Genomic DNA, 25,157 nt, shown 5'->3' with positions numbered 1-25,157 from the left:
CCTTGCTCACAGCGCGCAAACCAGCTGTGTAACATGAGCCCCAGTTAGAGGCGGGGGAGGAGAGGGACACAACAGCCAGAATGACAGAGGGATTCATGTGATGTGGTTTTATAACAATTCACAGCACATTTAACATTTGCTGGACATGTTTTTTCGGCAATCCCAAAGTTGTCTGTCTGACCGCCCGCAGCATGAACCATTCCAACCGCGCCTCAGACTTCTCTGTCGGGTCCTGCGGTGATGCAGGGCTCGATTGTGAAAACAAGGTTAGGTAGAGGGTACCTAGCTAGCAAATGTTAGCTAGCCCAAGTGTGGCTTACAGCTAGCTAGCCAAGATGATCCATGGTCTCTCCTGGCGAAATTGATTTTGAAAATTGTCTCAATACTCTCACCACTTGAGCGCCATACATAAATAAAGATCACTGTAAACAGTAGTGTCGTTACAAGGGATTTATTATAGTTAGACACTGTTTTCCATATAGTTAGCTGTCTTCTCATTCTGTAGCAAAAATCTGTCTGACTGCCGACAGTTGTCACTGCAGCGCAAGTGAAAATTACTTAAAAATCCAGGCTCCATTTTTTTCCCCCCGGACTGGATCAAATGTAAAACATGAAATAGTTCCGATTGTGGTCTCAACATTACAATATCAAGCATGGAGCACAGAGATGTGTGAAATTGTGCAATTTAATCATAACTTTGAACCTTTTCAGATGTTTTTATTTAACTGGGCAAGTCAGTTAAGAACAAATTCTTATTTGCAATTTATGGAATTTTCCAAGGGAGCATGTTGACATTTGATCATGCCCCTCATATCAATGATCCAAAATCTATTCTGACCATATTATTGCAGATAATTTCATGATGTACTTAGATGTTGTATAAAGGTAAAAAAACAAAACAGGGAAACCTGTCACCTGTCACTAAAAAATTGCTTAGGCCTAACTCAACATTCTTGCCTTGCCTCCTTTCATTCAGTTTGATCGCTCAAATTAGTTAATTATCCAGTGAAAATACAGAGTGAAACATTTGTGCCTGCTTACTATTGCACAATAGCCTGCTCTTTAATGCTGTATGCTCACTGCTTGTACATTAGCCCCGACAGCCCTCCCCCATATCCTAGCAAGCAATCTTACTGGTTCAGTCATATCAGGAGAGATGTGTTGTGATGCCCTCTTAATGGGAAAAGTAAGAGTGGCTAATCTCAGAACCAATATGACTGAACATGTGTGATGAGAGAACAGGCTGTTTCATTATCTCTTGTGTAATTGAGCCACAGACTCAGTTCAGCAGGTTTAAAGAGTGTGTTGATCCAGCGAAGAGAAGTTAGCATCTCCCTGCAGTTTTGGGTGAACGGTAGCCTAGTCCATGTGATGGGATGTCCAGGCTTCTGTCACAGCCTATCCCCACTCATGAGATTTCACTCATGACATTGTCAATGGCATTCATCAGAATAAGATCTTCTACTCCTCTCCATTTTTATTGTTCGATATTATCTGTTTAGTTGACCAATGAGCACAGAAATGGATGCAATTTGCTTAGCCTATTTGGTCGAAATATAGCAAGACATTTGCTTCGAATTCTGATTTACAGTAGGACTGTTTCAGTATCATCTAGGCCCGAAATGGCCAACTCCAGTCCTTGGGGGCCTGATTATTAACACTGCAATAATCAACTAATCATAATCTTCAGTTTAGAATGGAATTAGTTTAACTTCTTACGGCTGCGATATGACAACAGCCAATGAAAGTGCAGGGCGCCAAATTCAAAACAACAGAAATCCCATAATTAAAATTCCTCAAACATACAAAGTACTTCACACCATTTTAAAGATAAACTTCTTGTTAATCCCACCACAGTGTCCGATTTCAAATAGGCTTTACAGCGAAAGCCCCACAAACGATTATCTTAGGTCACAGCCAAGTCACAGAAAAACACAGCCATTTTTCCAGCCAAAGGGAGGAGTCACAAAAATCAGAAATAGAGAGAGAATTAATCACTAACCTTTGATCTTCATCAGATGACACTCATAGGACTTGATGTTACACAATACATGTATGTTTTGTTCGATGAAGTTCATATTTATATACAAAAATCTCATTTTACATTGGCGCGTTACGTTCAGTAATGTTTTGCTTCCAAAACATCCGGTGATTTTGCAGAGAGCCACATCAATTTACAGAAATACTCATCATAAATGTTGATGAAAATACAAGTGTTATGCATGGAACTTTAGATAAACTTCTCCTTAATGCAACCGCTGTGTCAGATTTCAAAAAAGCTTTACGGAAAAATTACACCATGCAATCATCCGAGTACGGCGCTCAGAGCCCAAACAAGCCAAAAAGATATCCGCCATATTGTGCAGTCAACAGAAGTCAGATATAACATTATAAATATTCACTTACCTTTGATGATCTTCATCAGAATGCACTCCCAGGAATCGCAGTTCCACAATAAATGTTTGTTTTGTTCGATAATGTCCATCATTTATGTCCAGATAGCTCCTTTTGTTAGCGTGTTTGGTAAACAAATCCAAACTCACGAAGCGCGTTCACTAGGAGCAGACAAAGTCAAAAAGTTCCGTTACAGTCCGTAGAAACATGTCAAACGAAGTATAGAATCAATCTTTAGGATGTTTTTAACATAAATCTTCAATAATGTTCAGGAATGCAATGGAACGCAAGCTAACTCTCACGTGAACGCGCCTGGTCAGCTCGTGGCTCTCTGGCAGACCTCTGACTCATTCCCCTCTCATTCGGCCCCCCCTTCACAGTAGAAGCATCAAACAAGGTTCTAAAGTGGAAGCCTTAGGAAGTGCAATTTGACCAGTATCCCACTGTATCTTCAATAGGGAATGAGTTTAAAAACGACCAACCTCAGATTTCCCACTTCCTAGTTGGATTTTTTCTCAGGTTTTTGCCTGCCATATGAGTTCTGTTATACTCAGACATCATTCAAACAGTTTTAGAAACTTCAGAGTTTTCTATCCAAATATACTAATAATATGCATGTATTAGCAACGGACTGAGTAGCAGGCAGTTTACTCTGGGCACCTTATTCATCCAAGCTACTCAATACTGCCCCCAGCCATAAGAAGTTAATCAGCTGTGTTTGCTAGGGATTGGGAAAAGGTGTGACACCACTCCGGCCCCCAAGGACTGGAGTTGCCCTTCCTTGATCTAGGCCTACATGACCCCTGACCATATTATTGACACTTCTGCCCCTGCAGTAAAACCATACCTCTAAGGGACAGACCATAGAATTAACTCAAAATAATGTTTACGACCACAAATGACAATAACAACTTTGCCACTTCAGCATGCTTTTGTGGCACAGTCGATGCCACGCAGGGACAGAAGGTTGAGGGTTCACCGACCACCACAGATGAGCTCACTCTCCCTGCCTGTTTCATTACACTACGATCAGAGCCAGCTGCAGACGATGACCAGCTAGGTGGAAATCAGATTTTTAACATTTTGATGGCATAATTATATAAATTATAAATTTTTCACCGATATGTTTGTGCCAATGCACCACACAACCAATAAACAAAGCATACCGACTTTGGGCACTTCAATATCATGGTTTGCATTTTCAGCACCACAATAAATAGACTAAACAGAAAATACATTCCTCCCTACCTTGTCTTGACAATCTCTGAATGTCTTTTGTAACAGATGTCTCTTTCCATTCATCAAATTGTTGCTGCACAGTTAGGATTGATTCGATTTTTGTCAGTAGAAAAAAAAAACATATACACACAGATTTTATTAAGTGACTGGGATTGCACAATAAAGTCTGACTTATTTCCATAAATACATATATAATTGCATAGATACAGAGACATTACAGCGATAGAGACGAAGAAATGCTCAACCTCCAGATGAGTATGGGGGAGTTTAAGTGCAATTCTTACAAGTTTATTTGGTTGGTTTGTAGCTTATTCTTTAGGTGTTTGGGGCTGCTGGTGAACCATGATGTGCAGGTATAATCAAAGTGACACTGGACACTTAGTCTTTATGGTGTCTAGCTGGGTTCCCATCCAATTGGCGACGGATTTTAATGTGAACTGTCTAAAATCTTCTTAACAAGTATGCCATTTTCAGAGTTTCCTTCAGAAAATGTTATTTACCGGACATTCGAGAAATTGAATGGACATCCATATGAATTCAGATCCAACCAGCCCAGCCAGCGCCACCAATAAACAAGGGATTTTGGCCAAATTAGCCACATTTATGTGTCCTAAAAAACAGCCTATTACAAAAACGCTATTCCTTGTATTTCAATGTGTAGCATATGTAAAAGTTTATAGCCAATATTTTTTTGGGGGGTGTTTAGGCTACATTCCTAAAACAATAATTGTTCACCTGTCATAGATTTGAGCACAAATTGTATCATGGCATTGCATGCAAAGGCCTGTAGGGTTAGGTGTTCACTGTATGATATTGATATTTTAATATACCTACATAGTGCATTCAGAAAGTACTGCCCTTTTTCTACATTTTGTTACATTACAGCCTTATTCTAAAATGAATTAAATTGTAAAAAGTCCTCAATCTACACACAATTCCCCATAATGACAAAGCGAAAACAGGTTTTTAGAAACCTTATTGTTACCCTGACAGAGTTCCTCTGTGGTGACGAGAGAACCTTCCAGAAGGACACCCATCTCTGCAGCACTCCACCAATCAGGCCTTTATGGTGGAGTGGCTAGACAGAAGCCACTCCTCAGTAAAAAGCATATTATAGCCCGCTTGGAGTTTGCTAAAAGGCTCTGACCATGAGAAACAAGATTCTCTGGTCCGATGAAACCAAGATTGAAGTCTTGGCCTGAATGCCAAGCGTCACGTCTGGAGGAAACCTGGCACCATCCCTATGGTGAAGCCTGGTGGTGGCAGCATCATGCTGTGGGGATGTTTATCAGCAGCAGAGACTTTAATCAATTTAAGAATAAGGCATTAACATAACAAAATGTGGGAAAAGTCCAGGGATCTGAATACTTTCTGAATGCACAGTATAGAAGGAGGGTAATTCGTTCCTCCCCAAAGCCCCCAAAAAGTTTGACAACCCTCCCCTATTATGGATCATGCCAGTAAATTTAGATCTGTCCCTAACCAGACTCAAGAAATATCTTAATGTTACAAACATCTTAACTTTATTTACAAATGTCAAACATATTAACATCCTTCTGCCAAATAATCTTTCTATGGATTACAGTGGGGCTCTGCCTATAAATCTATACCAAATCACTAAAATATTTATGACTAATTTCAGAATCTGTTTTTCTTGAAGGGGAACGGAGACAAAAGCAAAGACCTCTTGGGGAAAAGCTGCCTTGTCTATGGCATTAAAATGCATGATTCATTGTTAATCTGTCCATCACAAACATTTAGGTAGGCCTATTCTGATACTTGAAAAGAGTCTCATTACTCATTACGGGGCTATTCAATCCTGACCCTCGAAGGCATTGTACAACTTGTTTTCTTTTCTTCCTTGTGGTTAGTCTAATAGGTTAGTCTAAATGACTTTCCTTGATTGGCCTGATACCTGGTTTCACCATAGACATTAAAACCAGTAGATGGTGCTGACGTCATCCACGTATACCTATGACTATGTAAAACTCCCGATGGTGCATGAAGCCGGGAATTATTTGAATTTGAAGCGCGCCATATTGCTGAATGGCACCAACAAATCACTAAGGATCATGGTGAAAATGGCCGTAACTAGCAAAGGATCATGGTCGATATAGTCGTTTTCATCCTGCCTGAAATCCTCCTCGTAGCTTGCCAGCCCGTGATTGGTCTATGTCAGCACATGTGACGACAGGTCGCAGGTCTGAATCAGTCTCTGATTAATGAATAGCCTAGCCAAATGAACAACCAATAGGCCTATTGCTGTGGCCCTCCAGGACTGTAATTGAGTAGCTTTTTACACACTGTAAATGTGACTGATTGGTATTCAGCTTGTTAAGCACATCTAATGATATGTATAGGCTGAACTTTTTAAATCATTAATGTGAACAATAGTAACCCCCCCTTTCCCCCCTTTTCCCCCCTTGCTCACAGTACCCTTTCCTGTTTGGCTTGAGTCTGGCCATCTGCTGGAGTTTCCTCGTCTGTGTAAGCAGAGTCTACATGGGCATGCACTCTGTCCTGGTAAGTCAATAGTATTTTAGACCAAACAAGAACCTTTCTTGAAATATGAGGGTGTAAAACATGCATTCTAAGAAATGTTTATAGATTTTTTGTTGAAGACATTCAAGGTTTAACCTGCAATCCAAACCGAATCCATGCTCCGTTTCACAATAGTTTCACCTCGTGGTTTCCGTCTTGCCATGCCTTCATTGAAACACCTTATTCTAAAATAGGATCTTTATGTTAAAATCAATCTACTTTCACCCCTGCTTGTTCAATACAGATGTTCTGTACACACCAGATCACCCCTGCTTGTTCAATACAGATGTTCTGTACACACCAGGGTGATTTGAAAATTGTGATGTTTTTCATATTGTGTTGTAGTGCTTTGGGTGCATGAAAGCACTTAATAAAATAACTATTATTATTATAACCACCACACAGAATCAGACAGAAATGTAGACTATCCTCTGTCCATTTGCTTCAGTGCATATTCAAGCCAGGCTCAAAATATACACTGCCGCTTCAGAAAAAAAAAAGCCCTGTACCTGACTCGCGTTGGGCGTTTACAGAAGTTAACATCGTCTTTTGAATGTCATGTGATTATATATTTTTTTATAGCTCTGCCTTTTTAAATTCATGCCCCCTTTGACTTTTCCTCAATAACTCTATTTAACACACTGATGTTGTTAGAATGTCTTATCACTAACATCATTTGTGTTATAAGTGGTGTTAGGAGGACATGTCACCCCCCCCGCCCCTCCTTCACCCAACAGTTGCCTGCCCAGCTGATAATGGCCCATCAAAACTACAACTAAACTATATCAAAGTTAATTTCACACACATAATAATAGATGTAGCCTTAAAACCAGATTAAATTGACAGTCTGATGGTTGACAATATTATCAATTGTCAAATTGTGACTGATGAACAGCGCAGCGTGTGGAATTGAGACGGGAAAAACTAAAAGCAAGTCCTTCTACAGTCGCATAATGTACGATTTTATTTTGTCTTTTATAAACAAAACATACACAAACAAACAACAGCATACAAACATCAACTACATCACACCTGCCCAGACCCACTAGCACACACCCCCATCTCCAGAACCCACATCACTTAATGCCACATGGCCTGAAACGGCACCATTTTGTTTCTCTCCATAGCCCACGCACATACAATATTTTAAATAATAAATCATTAGATTTTCCCATTGTTAATGATAGCCGATTTGATTGATTTTCCAAGTTTTTAGTATCTGTTTTTTCAAGATGAGTGATGTAGAGAATTGTCCAACCCATCGGGTTTCTCACTACACCCCCATATGCCATGTCTTGAAATAGGCAGACAAAGATTAAAAGTAACTTTACATTATAATACTTCTGACAACCAACTTTCCAGCCCTGTCAACAACTTCCAGAGCTTAAAGCATTCCCAGAAAGCTTGGATTTTTCACTCATTATATGTTTAACACTTAAAGGAGAAATCCACCCAAAACCACTCATTACTATAATTGACTGTTTCAAGATTATTTTTTTTTTGTCATTATAATAAGGTCGGTAGCAACATGTGAAAACCGTTGTGGAAATCTGTTGCAACTCGAGTCGACTACAGAACCCACAATGCAATTCTCTCTCTATGGGGTAGCTGTAACTACACACAATAATACTAAAGTCAATATCAGCATGTGGAGTAACAGTTTAAGGTGATTTGTACAGCTATCAACTTAAACGTCTACAATCTCACAATGTTCAACCTGCAGTTTGATGTGCCTCAGAGTGGAGGCCCCCACCCCCTCAAATTTTTTGGGGTTTATTTTAAATAACATTATAGGATTTTAGTTTTTGGTCCAAAAATCACCAGGAATTCAGCTATAAATTACTTTCATTTAGGAAATCTGTTCAAATATTCCCACAAATAAAAGAGACGTGATCATGTCCCAAGGTATGAAATGATTGTATTTGAAAATGACAATCTCTTAGTTGTGGTCATTTTGCAGAGTACAAATTATTATAATTATGTTCCGGCCTCCCGACCATCCGGTCTGACAAAAATCAGCCCATGGCTGGCTCTAGTTGCCTACCCCTGCTCTACAGCTTGATAATATGCTCAATAAAAAGTTGAAGTTGAATTTCCTAGGCTTGTCTTAAATCATGTAGATTCATCTTGGCCTCTGTTTCACTAAAACAAATGTTGTATAATGGAAATGCACAAATAATTTTGTTGCATTCTTTCTCATGTCATTCAAACAAGTCTGGTGCTTCATGCTCTAAACGACTCAATTGGCTAGTTCTGCTGTCTGTAAAGAAATGGGCGGGCTGTCGGTTGATCCTAATGCTTCGATTGGACAGAGCGCAGCTTCATCTCAGTTCACTCGCTATTCATTGCATGACAAGTTCCACTCGCATGTTTTGCTCAGATCATTTAGATTGGTGCTGCCAACTAGGTATATGATTAATCAGTTGGCAAGGATGTTTGCCAGCAAGCTAATAATGTGTATAATATCTAACAAGCGGCATGAGCGTAGGAAAACAGGATAAAACGTCGATGCCGATTTCTGACTGAGTTGACAGTGAACTCACATGCCATCTGCTAGTTTTGAGAACTCACACACATACCTCTTCTCCTCCTGCGGCTTGTCGTGGTCTATAAAGGTGCAGAGAGATGATTTAAGTAGGCCTAGGTTATTGACTACAACAATTTTAAAATATGTTATGACACTTCTGTTTTTCATCATTAGGGGTCCTAGCACTCAAGGTTAAAATAAGTGATGGGCATTTTGAGTCTTTTCAGTGAGGTGGATCATTCGGCACTTTGTCAGTAGTATATCCGATTTTTCCAAATCAGCCCATCTAGTGACATTTTGACTTCTGAGGTAAAAATGAAGGTCCTTGTGCACACCTATCACTGAAATTGTTCAGTGAAGTTCATGCGTAACCCATTCAAGTGTGTGTGTGCACATGTCTTTCAAAAGGTAATAAGGGCAAAGTTCAGTTGAGGGCCAACCTCACCATGCTGGATGTCTTATCCGGGCCCTTTTTTAAATTCTCCCTTTTTTTCCACCCTGACACTTTGTTTCATATTCCACATCATGACATGACTCTTGCACAATGTTTACTCTTATCTGTAAAGAACCTTGAACTTTTTCTGAACATCTCTATAGCTTGATAAGATGCTCAATAAAAGGTTTAAGTTGAATTACTGAGGCTAGGCCTAACCTAAATCATGTAGTAGTGCCTCTTTCACAAGCCTTTGCCCCAACATTTAGTTTTCAATCAAAAATATTTTGTATAATGGAAATGCACCAATTATTTTGTAGCATGAAGTTCATTATTGTAAAGTGATTATGGGTGTGCCAAGTACTCGGGAAAAAACAATTATCATAAAGGATATGGAGAATTTTCCGGATACAATTATAATACACTTTTATTATTATTATTATTCGTGATCGAAAAATACATTTTCAGCTGCCAGCACACATCTTTCTCTTGTCGTCAAACAAGTCTGAGGTGCTGCCTGCTCAAAATGCTCAATTGGCTAGTTCTGCTGTCTATAAAGAAATGGGCGGGCTGTAGTTTGATCCTACTGCTACAATTGGATAGAGCGCAGCTGTATCTCCGTTAACTCGCTCTTCATTGCGTGAACATTTCTCATGTTCTGCTCCTATTATTTAGATTGGTGCTGCCAACTGGTTATATGGTCAATCGGTTGACGAGGACATTTTCCAACAAGCTAATAATGTGTTTAATTAAGTGATAATGCCAGAGAAGCTGTGGTTTGGAGGATATATTGGCACGGGTGTTCGTCTTGGGCTGGCAAACCGTGCCAATATATCCTCCAAACCCATGGCTTCTGGGGCGTTATCACTTTTATACACCGGGTTACCAACCTATTGAAATAATGATTGACATATTTCCATTTAACATGATTTTGATTTAATTTATTCATACTATTTCATCCTTCCATGAGGATATTGTCCCGAGGTTGCTACCCAAGCCATCTGGTCGTTCATTCCATTGTATTGTTTCCAGTTAAGGTTCACTGGTCGTTAGTTCGATTGGGCAGGTTGCTATGGCAAACACAAATTGTTGCTTTAGAGCCCCCCCAGCTAGCCAACTACACAGCTAACACAATCACTCCAGACTGAAGCTGGAAAGATGCCGAACTAGCTGCATTTAGTTTTTCTATTGACAGGTCTTTGTATACAGTGCCTTCAAACTATTCACAACCCTTTACTTGTTTCACATTTTGTTTTTACAGCCTGAATAAAACATTTATTAAATGTTTAAATGTAGATTTTGTATCACTGATCTACACACACAATACTCAAATATCAGTGGAATTTTGTTAAAAAATGTGTTTCAAAAAATTTGCAACGCTAAATTGTCTTGAGTCAATAAGTATTCAACCCCTTATGACAAGCCTAAATAAATTCAGGAGTAAAATGTGCTTAACAAATCACATAAGTTTCATGGACTCATTCCATGTTCAATAATAGTGATTAAGATTATTTTTGAATGACTACCCCATCTCTATATCCCACACATGCAATTATCTGTAAGGTCCCACAATCGAGTAGTGAATTTCAAGCATAGATTCAACCACACCAATTGCATGTGCACCAATTGATATATGTGCAAAAATTTTAAAAAGCACATGCTGAAAATCTCTTGAGCATGGTGAAGTTATTAATTACACTTTGGATGGTGTATCTATACATGCAGGAAACCTGTACAGAAGAAAAGATATTCCAAAACATGCATCCTGTTTGCAACGAGGCACTTCTGTCATAATACAAATGATGTGGTAAAGAAATGAACTTTTTCTCCTGAATGCAAAGCATTTGGGGCAAACACAACACATAAGAGTACCACTCTTCATATTTTCAAGCATGGTGGTGGCTGCATAATGTTAAAAATATGTCATCAAGGGAGTTTTTTAGGATAAAAATGAATGGAATACAGCTACAGTGCATTTGGAAAGTATTCAGACCCCTTCACTTTTTCCTCATTTTGTTACGGTACAGCCTTATCCTAAAATGGATACAATTTTAAAAAGTCAATCTACACACAATACCCCATAATGACAAAGCAACTGTTTTTTGAAAAAATCCCAACTGATTTTACATTCACATAAGTATTCAGACCCTTTACTCAGTACTTTATTGATGTACCTTTGGCAGCGATTACAGTAATGAGTCTTCTTGGGTATGACGCTACAAACTTGGCACACCTGTATTTGGGGAGTTTCTCCCATTCTTCTCTGCAGATCCTCTCAAGCTCTGTCAGGTTGGATGGGGAGTGTTGCTGCACAGCTATTTTTAGGTCTCTCCAGAGATGTTCGATCAGGTTCAAGTCCGGGCTCTGGCTGGGCCACTCAAGGACATTCAGTCTTGTCCCGAAGCAACTCCTACGTTGTCTTGGCTGTGTTCTTAGGGTCGTTGTCCTGTTGGAAGGTAAACCTTTCCGCCCGTCTGAGGTCCTGAGCACTCTGGAGCAGGCTTTCATCAAAGATCTTGCTGTACTTTGCTCCGTTCATCTTTCCCTCAATCCTGACTAGTCTCCCAGTCTCTGCCACTGAAAAACATCCCCACAGCATGATGCTGCCATCATGCTTCACCATAGGAATGGTGCCAAGTGTCCTCCAGACGTGATGCTTGGCATTCAGGCCAAATAGTTCAATCATGGTTTCATCAGACCTTAGAATCTTGTCATGGTCTGAGAGTCTTAGGAGTGGCTTCTAGCTGGCAGCTCTGCCATAAAGGCTTGATTGGTGAAGTGCTCCAGAGATGTTTGTCCTTCTGGAAGGTTCCCCCATCTCCACAGAGGAACTCTGGAGCACTGTCAGTGACCATCGGGTTCTTGGTCACCTCCCTGACCAAGGCCCTTCTCCCCCGATTGCTCAGTTTGGTCAGGTGGCCAGCTCTAGGAACTTTTTCCATTTAAGAATGATGGATGCCACTTTGTTCTTGGAACGTCAATGCTGCATGCATTTTTTGGTACCCTTCCTGAGATCTGTGCCTCAACATTCTTTTGACCTCATGGCTTGGTTTTTGCACTGTCAACTGTGGGACCTTTTATATAGACAGCCGTGTGCCTTTCCAAATCATGTCCAATCAATTGAATTTACCACAGGTGGACTCCAATCAAGTTGTAGAAACATTATCAAGGATTTAAACAGACTTTGCTGTAGGCTACTATTTACTAGTTAACAAAAAATTATGTATGTCATCTAAAATCTATTCACCCCACCCAGTATTGTCATCAAAATTTACCGGAAAGCATGTAGTCCTTGGCTCAGACAGTGTAGTAGTGTGGGCTCAATAGCATCTCATTAGTGTGCAAGATCTTGAGAATCAGCTGTACATGTGATGGAAGAATGCACTGTGCATGCAGAGGGTTGCAATTCCTTTGAATTGGGGATATGCCACAAGACCTAGAATTGCCTTGTGTATCCCACAAGAAAGGTTCACTGTTATAAGCTAACTTTGTTTTTATGAATTTAAGCAAAATTCCCACAATTCCAGGGCTTAACATCCCATGGAAAAATTCTAGAAATTTACCGGAAAGTTTCCAACCCTTTGCAACCCTAGGCCTGAATACTTTCTGAATTCACTGTATGGAATGGCTCGCATCAGGTGCGCTGTTTAGAATGGTGTTTCCCGGTAATTTGCATTTTGGAAAATGTTCGAAAATTACATTTTATTGGCTGCTTCATTACAGGAGTTGCATTTTCTGACAAGATGAATTACCATATTCTAAATGTAATTCCTGTCATTCTGAGCACCGTGGGTGGACACCCTAATGGATTACACACCCAATATGGGTCCGGTACATTTCTCAAATGACCGGGAAATTCAAATATTCACTGTCACGTTGTCTGGCACCTCATTTTCCTAAAGGCCTTCCCACACTGTACATCGGATTCAGTCTTTTGCGATTATTACATGTCACACTTTGCGTTGTTACCAAATTTAGCGTCTCAGGAGGCTGAAGAAATTCGGCTTGTCACCAAAAGCACTCACAAACTTCTACAGATGCACAATCGAGAGCATCCTGTCGGGCTGTATCACCGCCTGGTACGGCAACTGCTCCGCCCACAACCGTAAGGCTCTCCAGAGGGTAGTGAGGTCTGCACAACGCATCACCGGGGGCAAACTACCTGCCCTCCAGGACACCTACACCACCCAATGTCACAGGAAGGCCATAAAGATCATCAAGGACAACAACCACCCGAGCCACTGTCTGTTCACCCCGCTATCATCCAGAAGGCGAGGTCAGTACAGGTGCATCAAAGCAGGGACCGAGAGACTGAAAAACAGCTTCTATCTCAAGGCCATCAGACTGTTAAACAGCCACCACTAACATCGATTGGCTGCTGCCAACATACTGACTCAACTCCAGCTCACTTTAATAATGGGAATTGATGGAAATTATGTAAAAATGTATCACTAGCCACTTTAAACAATGCCACTTAATATAATGTTTACATACCCTACATTACTCATCTCATATGTATATGTATATACTGTACTCTATAGCATCTACTGCATCTTGCCATCTTTATGTAATACATGTATCACTAGCCACTTTAAACTATGCCACTTTATGTTTACATACCCTACATTACTCATCTCATATGTATAGACTGTACACTATACCATCTACTGCATCTTGCCTATGCCGTTCTGTACCATCACTCATTCATATATCTTTATGTACATATTCTTTATCCCTTTACACTTGTGTGTATAAGGTAGTAGTTGTGGAATTGTTAGGTTAGATTACTTGTTGGTTATTACTGCATTGTCGGAACTAGAAGCACAAGCATTTCGCTACACTCGCATTAACATCTGCTAACCATGTGTATGTGACAAATAAAATTTGATTTGATTTGAAATTTAAATCTTTATCTCAAACTGGCCAGATTGTACAATTGGCTTCAGTTCTGTTGTCAAATTCTGCGATTGGCTTGCAAGGCTACGTCAGCCGACCTAGGCTACGTCAACTGAAGCTCTGTGTTTGATCTGCGCAGGTGCCAGCACCAGCAGTGCAAGCCTCCCAAGTGAGTTCGGAAAAACTGGAAGTATGCATCTTAAAAATATTTTTCACAAAACAAACTTTATACCCTGAGTATACAAAACAGTAAGAACACCTGCTCTTTCCATGACACAGACTGACCAGGTGAATCCATCTGAAAGCGTTGTTCCCTTTTTGATGTCACTTGTTAAATGCACTTCAATCAGTGTAGAGACGGGTTAAAGAAGGATTTTTAAACCTTGAGACAATTGAGATATGGATCGGCAGACCTAGACCCTGTCACACTGAATGGGCCAAGACGTCGGACAATCATTTATGACCTAAGAATTTGCCAACAATGTAGACATTTTGACTGGAACTACAAAATTGTTGCCTAGGGTGGCTAAATTCATGCAGTCTGTTCGGGCCTTAACGGAAACCCTGAAGTGTGCTTGCTTCGGTTTCTCAACGGCATAGCTAGGAGAGCTCAAAAAAGCACCAAATACAGGGCTACAGACTGCGACCATTTAGTCGCATTTTGCGACCCTTTGCCTTGGCTGTACGAGTAAATACAATATTAGTCCCATCAGCGTGAGCTGCACAATTTACATGGTCACCTGCAGGCAAGCTCATCAGAAATTTCTGGAATCCTATTTTAACAGTAAAATATAACAACAATTGCCTAATTGTCAACCCAAAATGCATGACAATCACTGGATTACGGTGCACATAAAAATATTTTGAATCACAACATAAGGATGACGAAACAACTTATTTATCTCAGTAGTCTATTTAAGCAATAAGGCCATAGGGGTTGTGGTATATGCCCCATATACCACGGCTAAGGGCTTTTCTCCTGCATGACACAATGCGGAGTGCCTGGATACAGCCCTTACCCATGGTATATTGGCCATATACCATGATGGGTTCTGACTTCTAAACTTGTAAAATTAAATATCCTTGTTCATGGTATGGAGGAAGAGAGGGGAATGCAGAACATGTTATTGTTAGACATCAGGTGTCCTGTGGAAAAGAGAAGGGCCACAGTCTGGTTTCTACACCAGAAGGTAATGGTTATCTGTAAGGTGAATGTATATGGTGGGGTCAATTAAGGTTGGATATGAGCCAAGGGCTTGGAATGTTACTGAGTAAGGGAAAGGCAATCACATGCTTGTGGTCACTGATAAGGGTGGATAGCTGTGGATTAGTGAGGAATGGGGGCCGAGGTCAGGTCACATTAAGGGGGAAGGAACAGTTTATTACCCACATCACTTAATTTCCTGCCTAGCAATAAGGATGTAATGTTTAGAGAAGAGGAGATTTCACCTAAAATGGGGTATAAATACCTGTGGGAACATGTTTTTGTCTGTTCAACTGTCTGACACATTTGGTGAATAAACATGGTTTGAGCTTTTCATAGTTGTCCGTTAGTTTTTACTCTGTTATTTAGATCCTAACAACCACAAACCGCCGAGGTGCCTTATTGCTATTATAAACTGGTTTCCAACGTAATTAGAGCAGTACATATACAAATTTTGTCATACCAAGGCTGTCAGCCAATCAGCATTCAGGGCTTGGATAATTTTTTATAAAGCGCTGTGAATGCATTTATAAGATGCTAAAAAAATATATATATATATATATATATATTGCGTGACTATAAGAAAAATAATGTGCAGTTCCACCAGGGGAAAATGTTAGTCTGGAACCCTGACCTAATAGCTTTTTCCATGAGTCATAAAAGTGCATTGAAATTACTTAGGTGTGTGGCTACTTGGAGACACCAGTTAGACCTCTCACTCAAACCCATGTCATTGTTTTGTCTGACATTGCACATGCCCCAAATGTTCCATGTATACCGTAAAACTTCAATTAATAGCCTGGGCGTTTATTTGTTTAAATCATTGAACAAAACAGGTGCTTGTTAGACAGGCTACTATTTATAGAATAACTATCTTCAAAGTAATGACCTGGGACGTCGGGTTTGATATGAAAGCTTCTTTTAGTAATAATTCTTGATCACGTTACATTTAACAACTTTAGATTCTACAGAGCAATGCCAGTAAGATGCTAGCGCAAAGGAACCATCAATCACCTGATAATTGCACTTAACTAGCGCGTTCACTCTCTACTTCCTGTCGCAAGGCATTCTGGAACTTGCAGTCAAAAGCGTAATTCAATACTAACCAATACAATTACATATGTAAATAACTGTAAAGAAATATCTTTAGATACAGCTCAATGAATTAACTTAAACATTAACTCTGTAACACATTAAAGTTACAACACTATTTGAGGCAGGTGTCTATTTCCTTAATGCACAAAGCTTTTACTAATTTGCATAGTTAATTGTTTAATTTCAGAATTAATTTCCAGTATGTTAATACATTTCTTTATTTTGTCTAAGTTGCCAAAAAAATAAATACTTTTTCTTGACAGAATAATTATTTTCATTAGACTGCGTTTTCGGCATTCACTTACTTTTCTGGAGGTCTGAACTCCCGAAGTTGTTGACTGTTTTTGTACTTGCCAGTTAGCTAGCAGTTGTTGTTGCTGTTAGCAGCCAATGCCTAGAAGTTTCTTACTGGTGATTTTAAAAATGGATGAATGCCATAATTTTTAAGTCATTATTGAATGTAACAAATCAAACATTAACCTCATAAACAATTCATGGTAACTCATGGTAATCTTGTAAACAATTAATTTTGACGTAGCGTTTATTTGAAACAAGCGTTTATTTGCTGAAATGTGTTTCGTTGCCGATCTATTAAAAGGGACAGGTGGCTATTTGAGACTCAGCATTTTATTGAATTTTTAAGGTATTGTTATTATGTTACAGAATGTGTCGAGTTTTTTCAGATTTTGTTATCAACAAATTCTGGGGGAAATGTCAATGTAGAATGCACAGAAAGTCAGGTGTAATGTTTGGATTCAGTCTTGTCAGATGGACTGTTGTGTCGATTTATGCGTATGCTTTTCATATTTCTTCTGTAAGAAACATTTCAATTTTGCCCTATCCATATAGGCCAATTCCCAGAAGTATAAAGGGTTAATTGTTACATAATTCAAATATGTTGTAGACAAAATAATGAAAAGGGATGTATGCTAGCCACAATAAACAGACCGATTTGTAGGCTACTTCAACACGTACATTGAATGTAGTTTGTTTTTTGCTTGACTTGAAAAACTCGTGACTCGACTCCATCTTACAAAGCAAGACATGGACTTGACTCGAGTCTCGACCCGTTCTACGTGGGACGCGACTTGAGACTCGGGCCTTTTGATTTGAGACTTGCTTCTGACTCGAATAACAGTGACTTGGTCCCACCTCTGCCTGGGGGTATGAAAAACAAATGCATAGAAATTATTTTATTAAACCTTTAAATTGACCTTTATTGCCATTTATGTTACGCCATTGTGTCCACGTTACACTGAATCTGAGGAATGGGAGAACACCAGCCATGCCCACCTATTCTCCTCTCCATTCTTCATTTTCACCCAACAATAACTCTTTCATAAAACAGCAAAGGGGATGATCATTGTTCTGTGGGAAGTTGATATATCTGAACAAGCCCTCTCCTCACTATATCACAGTGCTGGTCATCACCGATATTCTGTATTGGCCAGGGGGATTGTCTATTATATTTACAAAATATTCAAGTGACCGCTCTAACAATGGAAATGTATCAAAAGGTGGGAGGAGGTGAGATCAGGGGTGACCATTCTAACCACTGAGACTGCAGATACACGTGTGAACAATAGGCCATAGAGATAGAGGACTCCTCTTTGTATCTCTGCCATTATAGCATCTGTGACAGCATGGGCAGCGCCATTGAGCCCATCTCCAATATCAAGTAGTCCATTTTTTTCTTCATTGGCTGATTGCGCCCAACTCAAAATCACCATCCAGTTGACTACTTTCAATGGCAGTGTCCATGCTAAAACGGGTTATATCCATGATGGGTCCTCTATTTATCTCCGATATAAAGTTGTTTTTGGGTAAGTTACATGGATGTCTGGATCATTCTTGATACACACAGGAAACTGTTGAGCATGAAATACCCAGCAGCATTGCAGTTCCTGGCACCTACTACCATACCCCGTTCAAAGGCACTTGAATATTTTTTGTTGTTGCCTATTCACCCTCTGAATGGCACACACAATCCATGTCTCACGGCTTATAAATCCTTCTTTGTATTTAACAAGTGACATCAATAAGGGATCATAGCTTTCACCTGGATTCACTTGGTCAATCTATGTCATGGAAAGAGCATATTTTGTACACTCAGTGTATATCAGTGCATTTGTATCAACCTAACCATTACGAAACTTCTATTAGATCAAATAAGCCTCATCAACAATTTTTTTTTTTTTTTTCAAATTCGACTCATTGACCGTCATACAAAAATTCCTCACTTCATGGGTTATTTTTCGTGAACAGATTTTGGGCTGAGTAAAACCTCTAGCTTTGCCTCTTACTCCCTGGTATAAATTATAATGGATTTATATATTTTCCACAATCTGCCTTTTTTTCTGGCCTGCAAATTAATTTTGACAAACAAATTGATTTTTAAAAATCTGTGCAGCCCTCTGTTGAATTTCAAAATCCCAACACAGCCCTTGAGCCAAAAGGTTTTCTTAACGGCGAAAAAAAAACCAATCTGTCTATGGTCCACGGGGGCCCTCTATCGTCCAGGGGCCCGTTTTTCAGCGTGTGTGTCAGTCAATCAGTCCAAAGTTGACTGAAGAGGAGGATGTGGATTACTTAAGAGAGCTGAGTTCAGGTTTTGGATCAATGCAAGTTTGCAAACTTGGTTTTCTGGTTAAAATCACTTCATTGTATTTCAGATGACTTAATGTCTTTATTGAGGGAAAGATAAGGGACAATTGAATGGCTAATGAAGTTATTTAAATATATTGCCTCTGTCTTTTGATGTCTTGTAATCTCTCACCAAATAGAAAGTAGAGTAAAATGGTGTTTGAACTATTTTGTTATCATGTCATTTGAACATGGATTTTTTTTAAATCACAGATTAATAGTAGTAGTTGAGAAGTAATTATAGATCCTGTGTGTGTTAAGACTAAAAGAGTCTTCCAAGGTTGTTGGGTTTCTATCCGTCAGAAAAATCACAATCTATCCATCAACCATGGTCCTCCTTGTTTTTTTTAATGACCAATTTACCCCTTTTACCAAAGAGCACCTGCTAATTACATAGAACTACTATTGTGTACTCTAGCAGCACTTCCCTTCTTTTTTTCAACAATTTATCCATCAACCAATTGAAGATGTAGTAGCGTTTTTCCAAATAGTTTCTCCCCACCACACTGCTGCGTTGACATGTGTTTAATGTATTTTGGTTTCAAGGCGCCCTAATATCCTTTGCAATCTCTGTTTTACAGGAGGTCATCACTGGCTGTCTATACAGCCTGCTGATCCTGGCCGTCTTCCAATCAACGTTGGACCAGATTGACAGTTTCTACCTGACGAGCCACCATGCACCACTAGTCATTGTCATCCTGCACGTAGGCTTAGGCTTCCTGGCCTTCACCCTGGACTCATGGAGCACCTCGCGGGGTGACACAGCGCAGGCTCTGGGCACTGGGGCCGGAGCTGCCCTGGCCTCCCACCTCAACCACCAGCTGGGCCTGCTGGCCGACCCACCACTTTCCTCCCTGCCCCTGGCACTGCCCCCCCTGAGTGCCGCCCTATTGGCCCGCTCCCTGCTGCGCCTACTGCTTGGGGTGGTCGTCCTGCTTGCCACCCGGGCTGCAATGAAAGCAGTCACCATTCCGCTGGCCTGCCGGGTGTTTGGGCTGCCTGCTGGCGATGTACGGCAGGCACGGCAGCACATGGAAGTTGAGCTATCTTACCGCTACATTGTCTATGGCACTGTGAGCTTCAGCTGCGTCTGTCTGGTTCCCCTCCTCTTCAGCTACCTGAACCTCTCCTGAACACACTCGATAATCTGCTAATCAGCCTCCTCCCCTTGTGCTTAAACAGTACATATGTACAGCAGAGACATGGCCACATGCCTATTATATTATGGTGATAAGAAGACCGGGAGACTAAAAAACAAATGTCAACTCTAAACGTGTTCACCAACTTTTTTGGGAGGGGTTGTCTTTTTCATCTCTGTCACCAGTTGTCATGTTGTCTCAGTCTGTGCTGTTAAAAGTAAGCCCAGCTAGCACATAACGTTCTGAGAACCATATGTTTCTTAGAGCTTGGTGAGTGTGGTTGTCTCATGGTTATTTTGCATACAACCTTCCCACAAGTTTCTGGGAATGGCGCATGATAGTTGCTTGGCTTTGAAACATTCTCAGCACATTTAAGGAACTTTATGTGCTGAGATATTTCATTACTATAACAGAAAGTTTCCCAAAAGTTCAAACATGGTTACATTTAAATTTTGGTAAAGTTTTAGGAACGTTCTCCAACTGGTTTGACATTGGGTATGTTCTCAAATAGTTCAGAGAACGTTCTTCTGTAGGAATTTCAGTACTTCAGCATTACGTTTCTTCATGGTTCTATTTAAAGCAATGTTCTCAAACTGTTCTAGAATGTTATTTAAAAAAAAAAAAAAAATAATAATAATTCTGTTCTCAGCGTCAACAGCATCTTTGTTAAGTGTGTTGGTCGCGCCCTCTAATTGGCCACACCTGATCTTAATGAGTGCTTGTTTCCTTTGAAATGGGTTCCGTTTGAATAGACTAAAATCAACAGCGTTGTATGAGTAAAAAAAAAACATTGCATGCTAGCTCCATCCTGGTGGCGCAGTGGACTGATTCCATGGATAGAAAACACAAGATCATAGGTTTGAATCTCATTGACGCCATGTCACAAAAAATAAATGTGTTGGCATGATTTAATGCCTACGCAAATTAATGTCCATGTGTTCTTCCTGTGCTCGGAGTTCAAAACAGTTAAACTAAGCTAGCAGTGTTATTAAAAACTCTTATTGAAATATGTTCTTTGAATGTTATTTAATTAAGTTCAAATCAGAATGTTAATAAAACCTCCTGATAAACTTTCAGGGAACCATAGTAAAATGTTCTCAGAACCTCTCTGCTACCTAAAAATGTATGTTCCCGGAACAGGCAAAAATGTTCACTTCTGTTCTCAGAACGTTTAAGAAATGTGTTTTACTGGTCAGGAAATTTATGGTTTCATTCCCAGAACCAATAGGAAACCAAAAACGTGCGTTCCCACAACTTCCAATGAACCAAACGTGCTAGCTGGGAGGTGTTTGTTTTATATCAGCCAAAATCCATCTCCTCTTGATTACGCTCTGCTCCCAACAGAAGGCCCTTTAATAGAAACACAGATACTGGCCCCAGTTTTTTTCAAAACATTTAAGCCAGATCAAAACGATCCTGCGTTGTTCAATTCTGCTCCCCGTTCAGATGTAGTCCCTCATTTTTGTATGTAGTTTTAAAAAGACACTGAAGCAAATCTCTAACATATCACATGTGCTACAACAAAGATCATGTTATATGATCCCATGAGATTTGGGTAGACTTTTTTTTATTTGTATATCTTTCTAAAATTAAGGGGAACAAAGTTGATTGTGGAAACAGGATTGAGACAAAATATCCCCTCTGTTCCATACAGGCCCTTATCCTGCTCACTACATCAATATTATTTACCCTTGAAACAAATAAACAGGTATCTCTTGAAACAATAAACTGGACTCAATTCCAACCCCTACAAGTGCAGTTTGATGTCATTTCAGTTATCATTTTCCCTTGAATTTATATTTTTGTTCATAGGAACATACCACAAAAATGGCACCTTACCATTTGAGAGAGACCATGCCCCTCCTGGGTGTTTTTTCCCCTCAGAAATATGTGAGATTTGCAACTTGCAAGTGGAAGGAACACTTATAAATTGAATAATGCAAGTATGTAAAATGTTTAATACATATACAGGTTGGGCAGAGTAGAGCATGGTGGGATGTGGAGGCATGGGCAATGAAATGTTGTGGCATTCAGAGCTTGAGTTATGTGGTTGACTAAACAGTCGATTATACTCACTGTGATCTCAAGGCATGATTATTGGGGCATTAATCTGATGTAATTACAGTGGTTGTGTTTACACACGAGGCCTACTAATAAGATTTTGTTTCATATTCAATCCTTTTGTCTGGCTGTCCACATTTAGTTTTACACATTTACATTGCACATACACATTGATGCTGCCTCTGAAATAGCACACAGACGCAATGATCATTTACTGTCACTGTTCCTTTATCTTTTGGTGATTTTTTTTCTATGTTATGTTAGGTCTTTAGCTAAACCTCTTTGGTTTTATTTATAATGTAGACTACTGTAACAGTTGTGATATCTCTGACGGGCTGACATGCTTGCAACCAAGATCAGGGTTTGTTCCTACCTTGTGACACTGAGAATGACACAAAAAAATCAGTTGAGAGCAAAAACATCTGAGCGTCCAGACTCCGGTCACATGTAGAGCATTGGAAATGTATAGGATTTTAGTACCACATACAAATGTGGTACTAAATTGGAACTCAAAAGATCAGGGACCTCATTTATAAAACATTCTTATGCACGTATTTGATTGTACATTTAGCTTACAATGAAATCCACAACAGATTATTATTTAAAAACCTTAATGTGTGTACTTCTAAGTAAGCAACAGACCATGCTTACAACTGTATTGCAAGCAAGATGTCATTTTGCTCCTTTGGACAAATGGAGGTGTATGCCATAGGTTATTATGTCAACACACATGATCCAGTACATTTCATTCATAATCAATTAACTGTAAGGATGTTGATCTTAGGATTTGTGGTCTATGAATAAATATTATTATTATGGTTATATTAAGACAAACAGGAAAATGAAATAAATTGTTGTCCACTTCATGAAACAATTTGGTGAGTTGGTGAAAGCACAGTATGGGAAAATGTTATTTTTTATTTTTATCATAATAGTATTGCAGGATAATTCTCGTCTGTTCTTACATGACAAGCTTAAATCTGTAGTGCCAAATGCAACCAACATTGGCCACCATATTACCACAAGGTGATCTCTCGCTAAACCATCAATTCACACTAAGATCACCCGCACAGGGATCTCAATTACTTTCAACATTTCCTGTTCCCTTAAAGTCAAGCTACGCGCTAGGTTGGTGTGATCTTCGTCTGCTTTCGCCCAAAATGGTTCACTTTTTTTCTTGACAGGGTATTATTTGTGGTATACACCTGGTCATTGAGCAGACCAAGCGCAGATTTACCTATTTGACAATCATTCCGTACAACTGAAATAAACGATTTCCTCATTTTCCATGCAAAATCTACTGTGGCAATTTACCCTACACATTTTATGAATGGAAAACTCATGTGTACGTACTTTTCCATTTCCAATTCATGTAATACATTAACAACAACTTGTCTTAATACCGTATGGGCATTTCTTATCAAGAGGATCAATTAACATATCCCAGAACTGTCCACTTCTAAAATGTGTAATTAAATCAAGACGATCACAATTGAGTTAATATAATCTGTTTTAATTAAATTGTTGTCAAATGAAGTTGTCAAATGACTTTTTAAATTCTAATTATGTTGAAATTTAAGATGAAATGTTTGAATGAAATATTCTTACAATGAAGTACTAGCTTTGCAATTTTCTATGTTCTATTGGGTCAACTCTTCATTGGGGTTGGGAGTAGAGAACCTAGACAACACTGTCTGGTATCAAACTGACTTGACACGATGACAACGGGAGATCAACTAATATACAGTTGAAGTCGGAAGTTTACATACACTTAGGTTGGTGTCACTAAAACTCGTTTTTCAACCACTCCACAAATTTCTTGTTAACAAACTATATTTTTGGCAAGTCGGTTAGGACATCTACTTGGTGCATGACATAATACATTTTTCCAGCAATTGTTTACAGACAGATTATTTCACTTAAAATTCATTGTATCATAATTCCAGTGGGTCAGAAGTTTACACACACTAAGTTGACTGTGCCTTTAAACAGCTTGGAAAATTCCAGAAAATGATGTCATGGCTTTAGAAGCTTCTGATAGGCTAATTGACATCATTTGAGTCAATTGGAGGTGTACCTGTGGATGTATTTCAAGGCCTACCTTCAAACTCAGTGCCTCTTTGCTTGACATCATGGCAAAATCAAAATAAATCCGCCAAGACCTCAGAAAAACAATTGTAGACCTCCACAAGTCTGGTTCACCCTTGGGAGCAATTTCCAAATGCCTGAAGGTACTACGTTCATCTGTACAAACAATAGTACGACGCAGCCGTCATACCGCTCAGGAAGAAGACGCGTTCTGTCTCCTAGAGATTAACATACTTTGGTGTGAAAAGTGCAAATCAATCCCAGAACAACAGCAAAGGAGCTTGTGAAGATGCTGGAGGAAATGGGTACAAAAGTGTCTATATCCACAACAAAACGAGTCCTATATCGACATAACCTGAAAGGCCGCTCAGCAAGGAAGAAGCCACTGCTCAAAAACCGCCATATAAAAGCCAGACTACGGTTTGCAACTGCACATGGGGACAAAGATCGTACTTTTTGGAGAGATGTCCTCTGGTCTGATGAAACAAAAATAACTGTTTGGCCATAATGACCATCGTTATGTTTGGAGGAGAAAGGGGGAGGCTTGCAAGCCGAAGAACACCATCCCAACTGTGAAGCACGGGGGTGGCAGCATCATGTTGTGGGGGTATTTTGCTGCAGGAGGGACTGGTGCACTTCACAAAATAGATGGCATCATGAAAACGGAACATTATGTGGATATATTGAAGCAACATGTCAGGAAGTTAAAGCTTGGTCGCAAATGGGTTCCAAATGGACAATGACCCCAAGCATACTTCCAAAGTGGTGGGAAAATGGCTTAAGGACAACGAAGTCAAGGTATTGGAGTGGCCATCACAAAGCCCTGACCTCAATCCTATAGAACATTTGTTGGCAGAACTGAAAAAGCATGTGCGAGCAAGGAGGCCTGCAAACCTG

At 39.7% G+C, this 25,157-nt stretch overlaps 1 protein-coding gene across 2 annotated transcripts in view; it reads left to right on the top strand.

Moving 5' to 3' along the window:
- The window catches only part of si:ch211-212g7.6 (sphingosine-1-phosphate phosphatase 1), a 28,085-nt gene extending 7,330 nt beyond the window's left edge, over positions 1-20,755 (top strand). For both annotated transcript variants that reach the window (XM_038968209.1, XM_038968210.1), the window contains 2 exons: positions 6,067-6,156; positions 19,554-20,755. In XM_038968209.1, the coding sequence (XP_038824137.1) occupies positions 6,067-6,156; positions 19,554-20,105 (642 nt within the window). In that variant the 3' untranslated portion in view covers positions 20,106-20,755. The remainder of the gene's footprint in view (positions 1-6,066; positions 6,157-19,553) is intronic.
- The last annotated feature ends 4,402 nt before the right edge of the window (positions 20,756-25,157 follow it).

The sequence above is a fragment of the Salvelinus namaycush genome, chromosome 29 (genome assembly GCF_016432855.1).
Source record: "Salvelinus namaycush isolate Seneca chromosome 29, SaNama_1.0, whole genome shotgun sequence".
Lineage (NCBI taxonomy): Eukaryota > Metazoa > Chordata > Actinopteri > Salmoniformes > Salmonidae > Salvelinus > Salvelinus namaycush.
The sequence above is the reverse complement of the archived record's forward strand: the minus strand, read 5'-3'. Positions and strand labels throughout refer to the sequence as shown.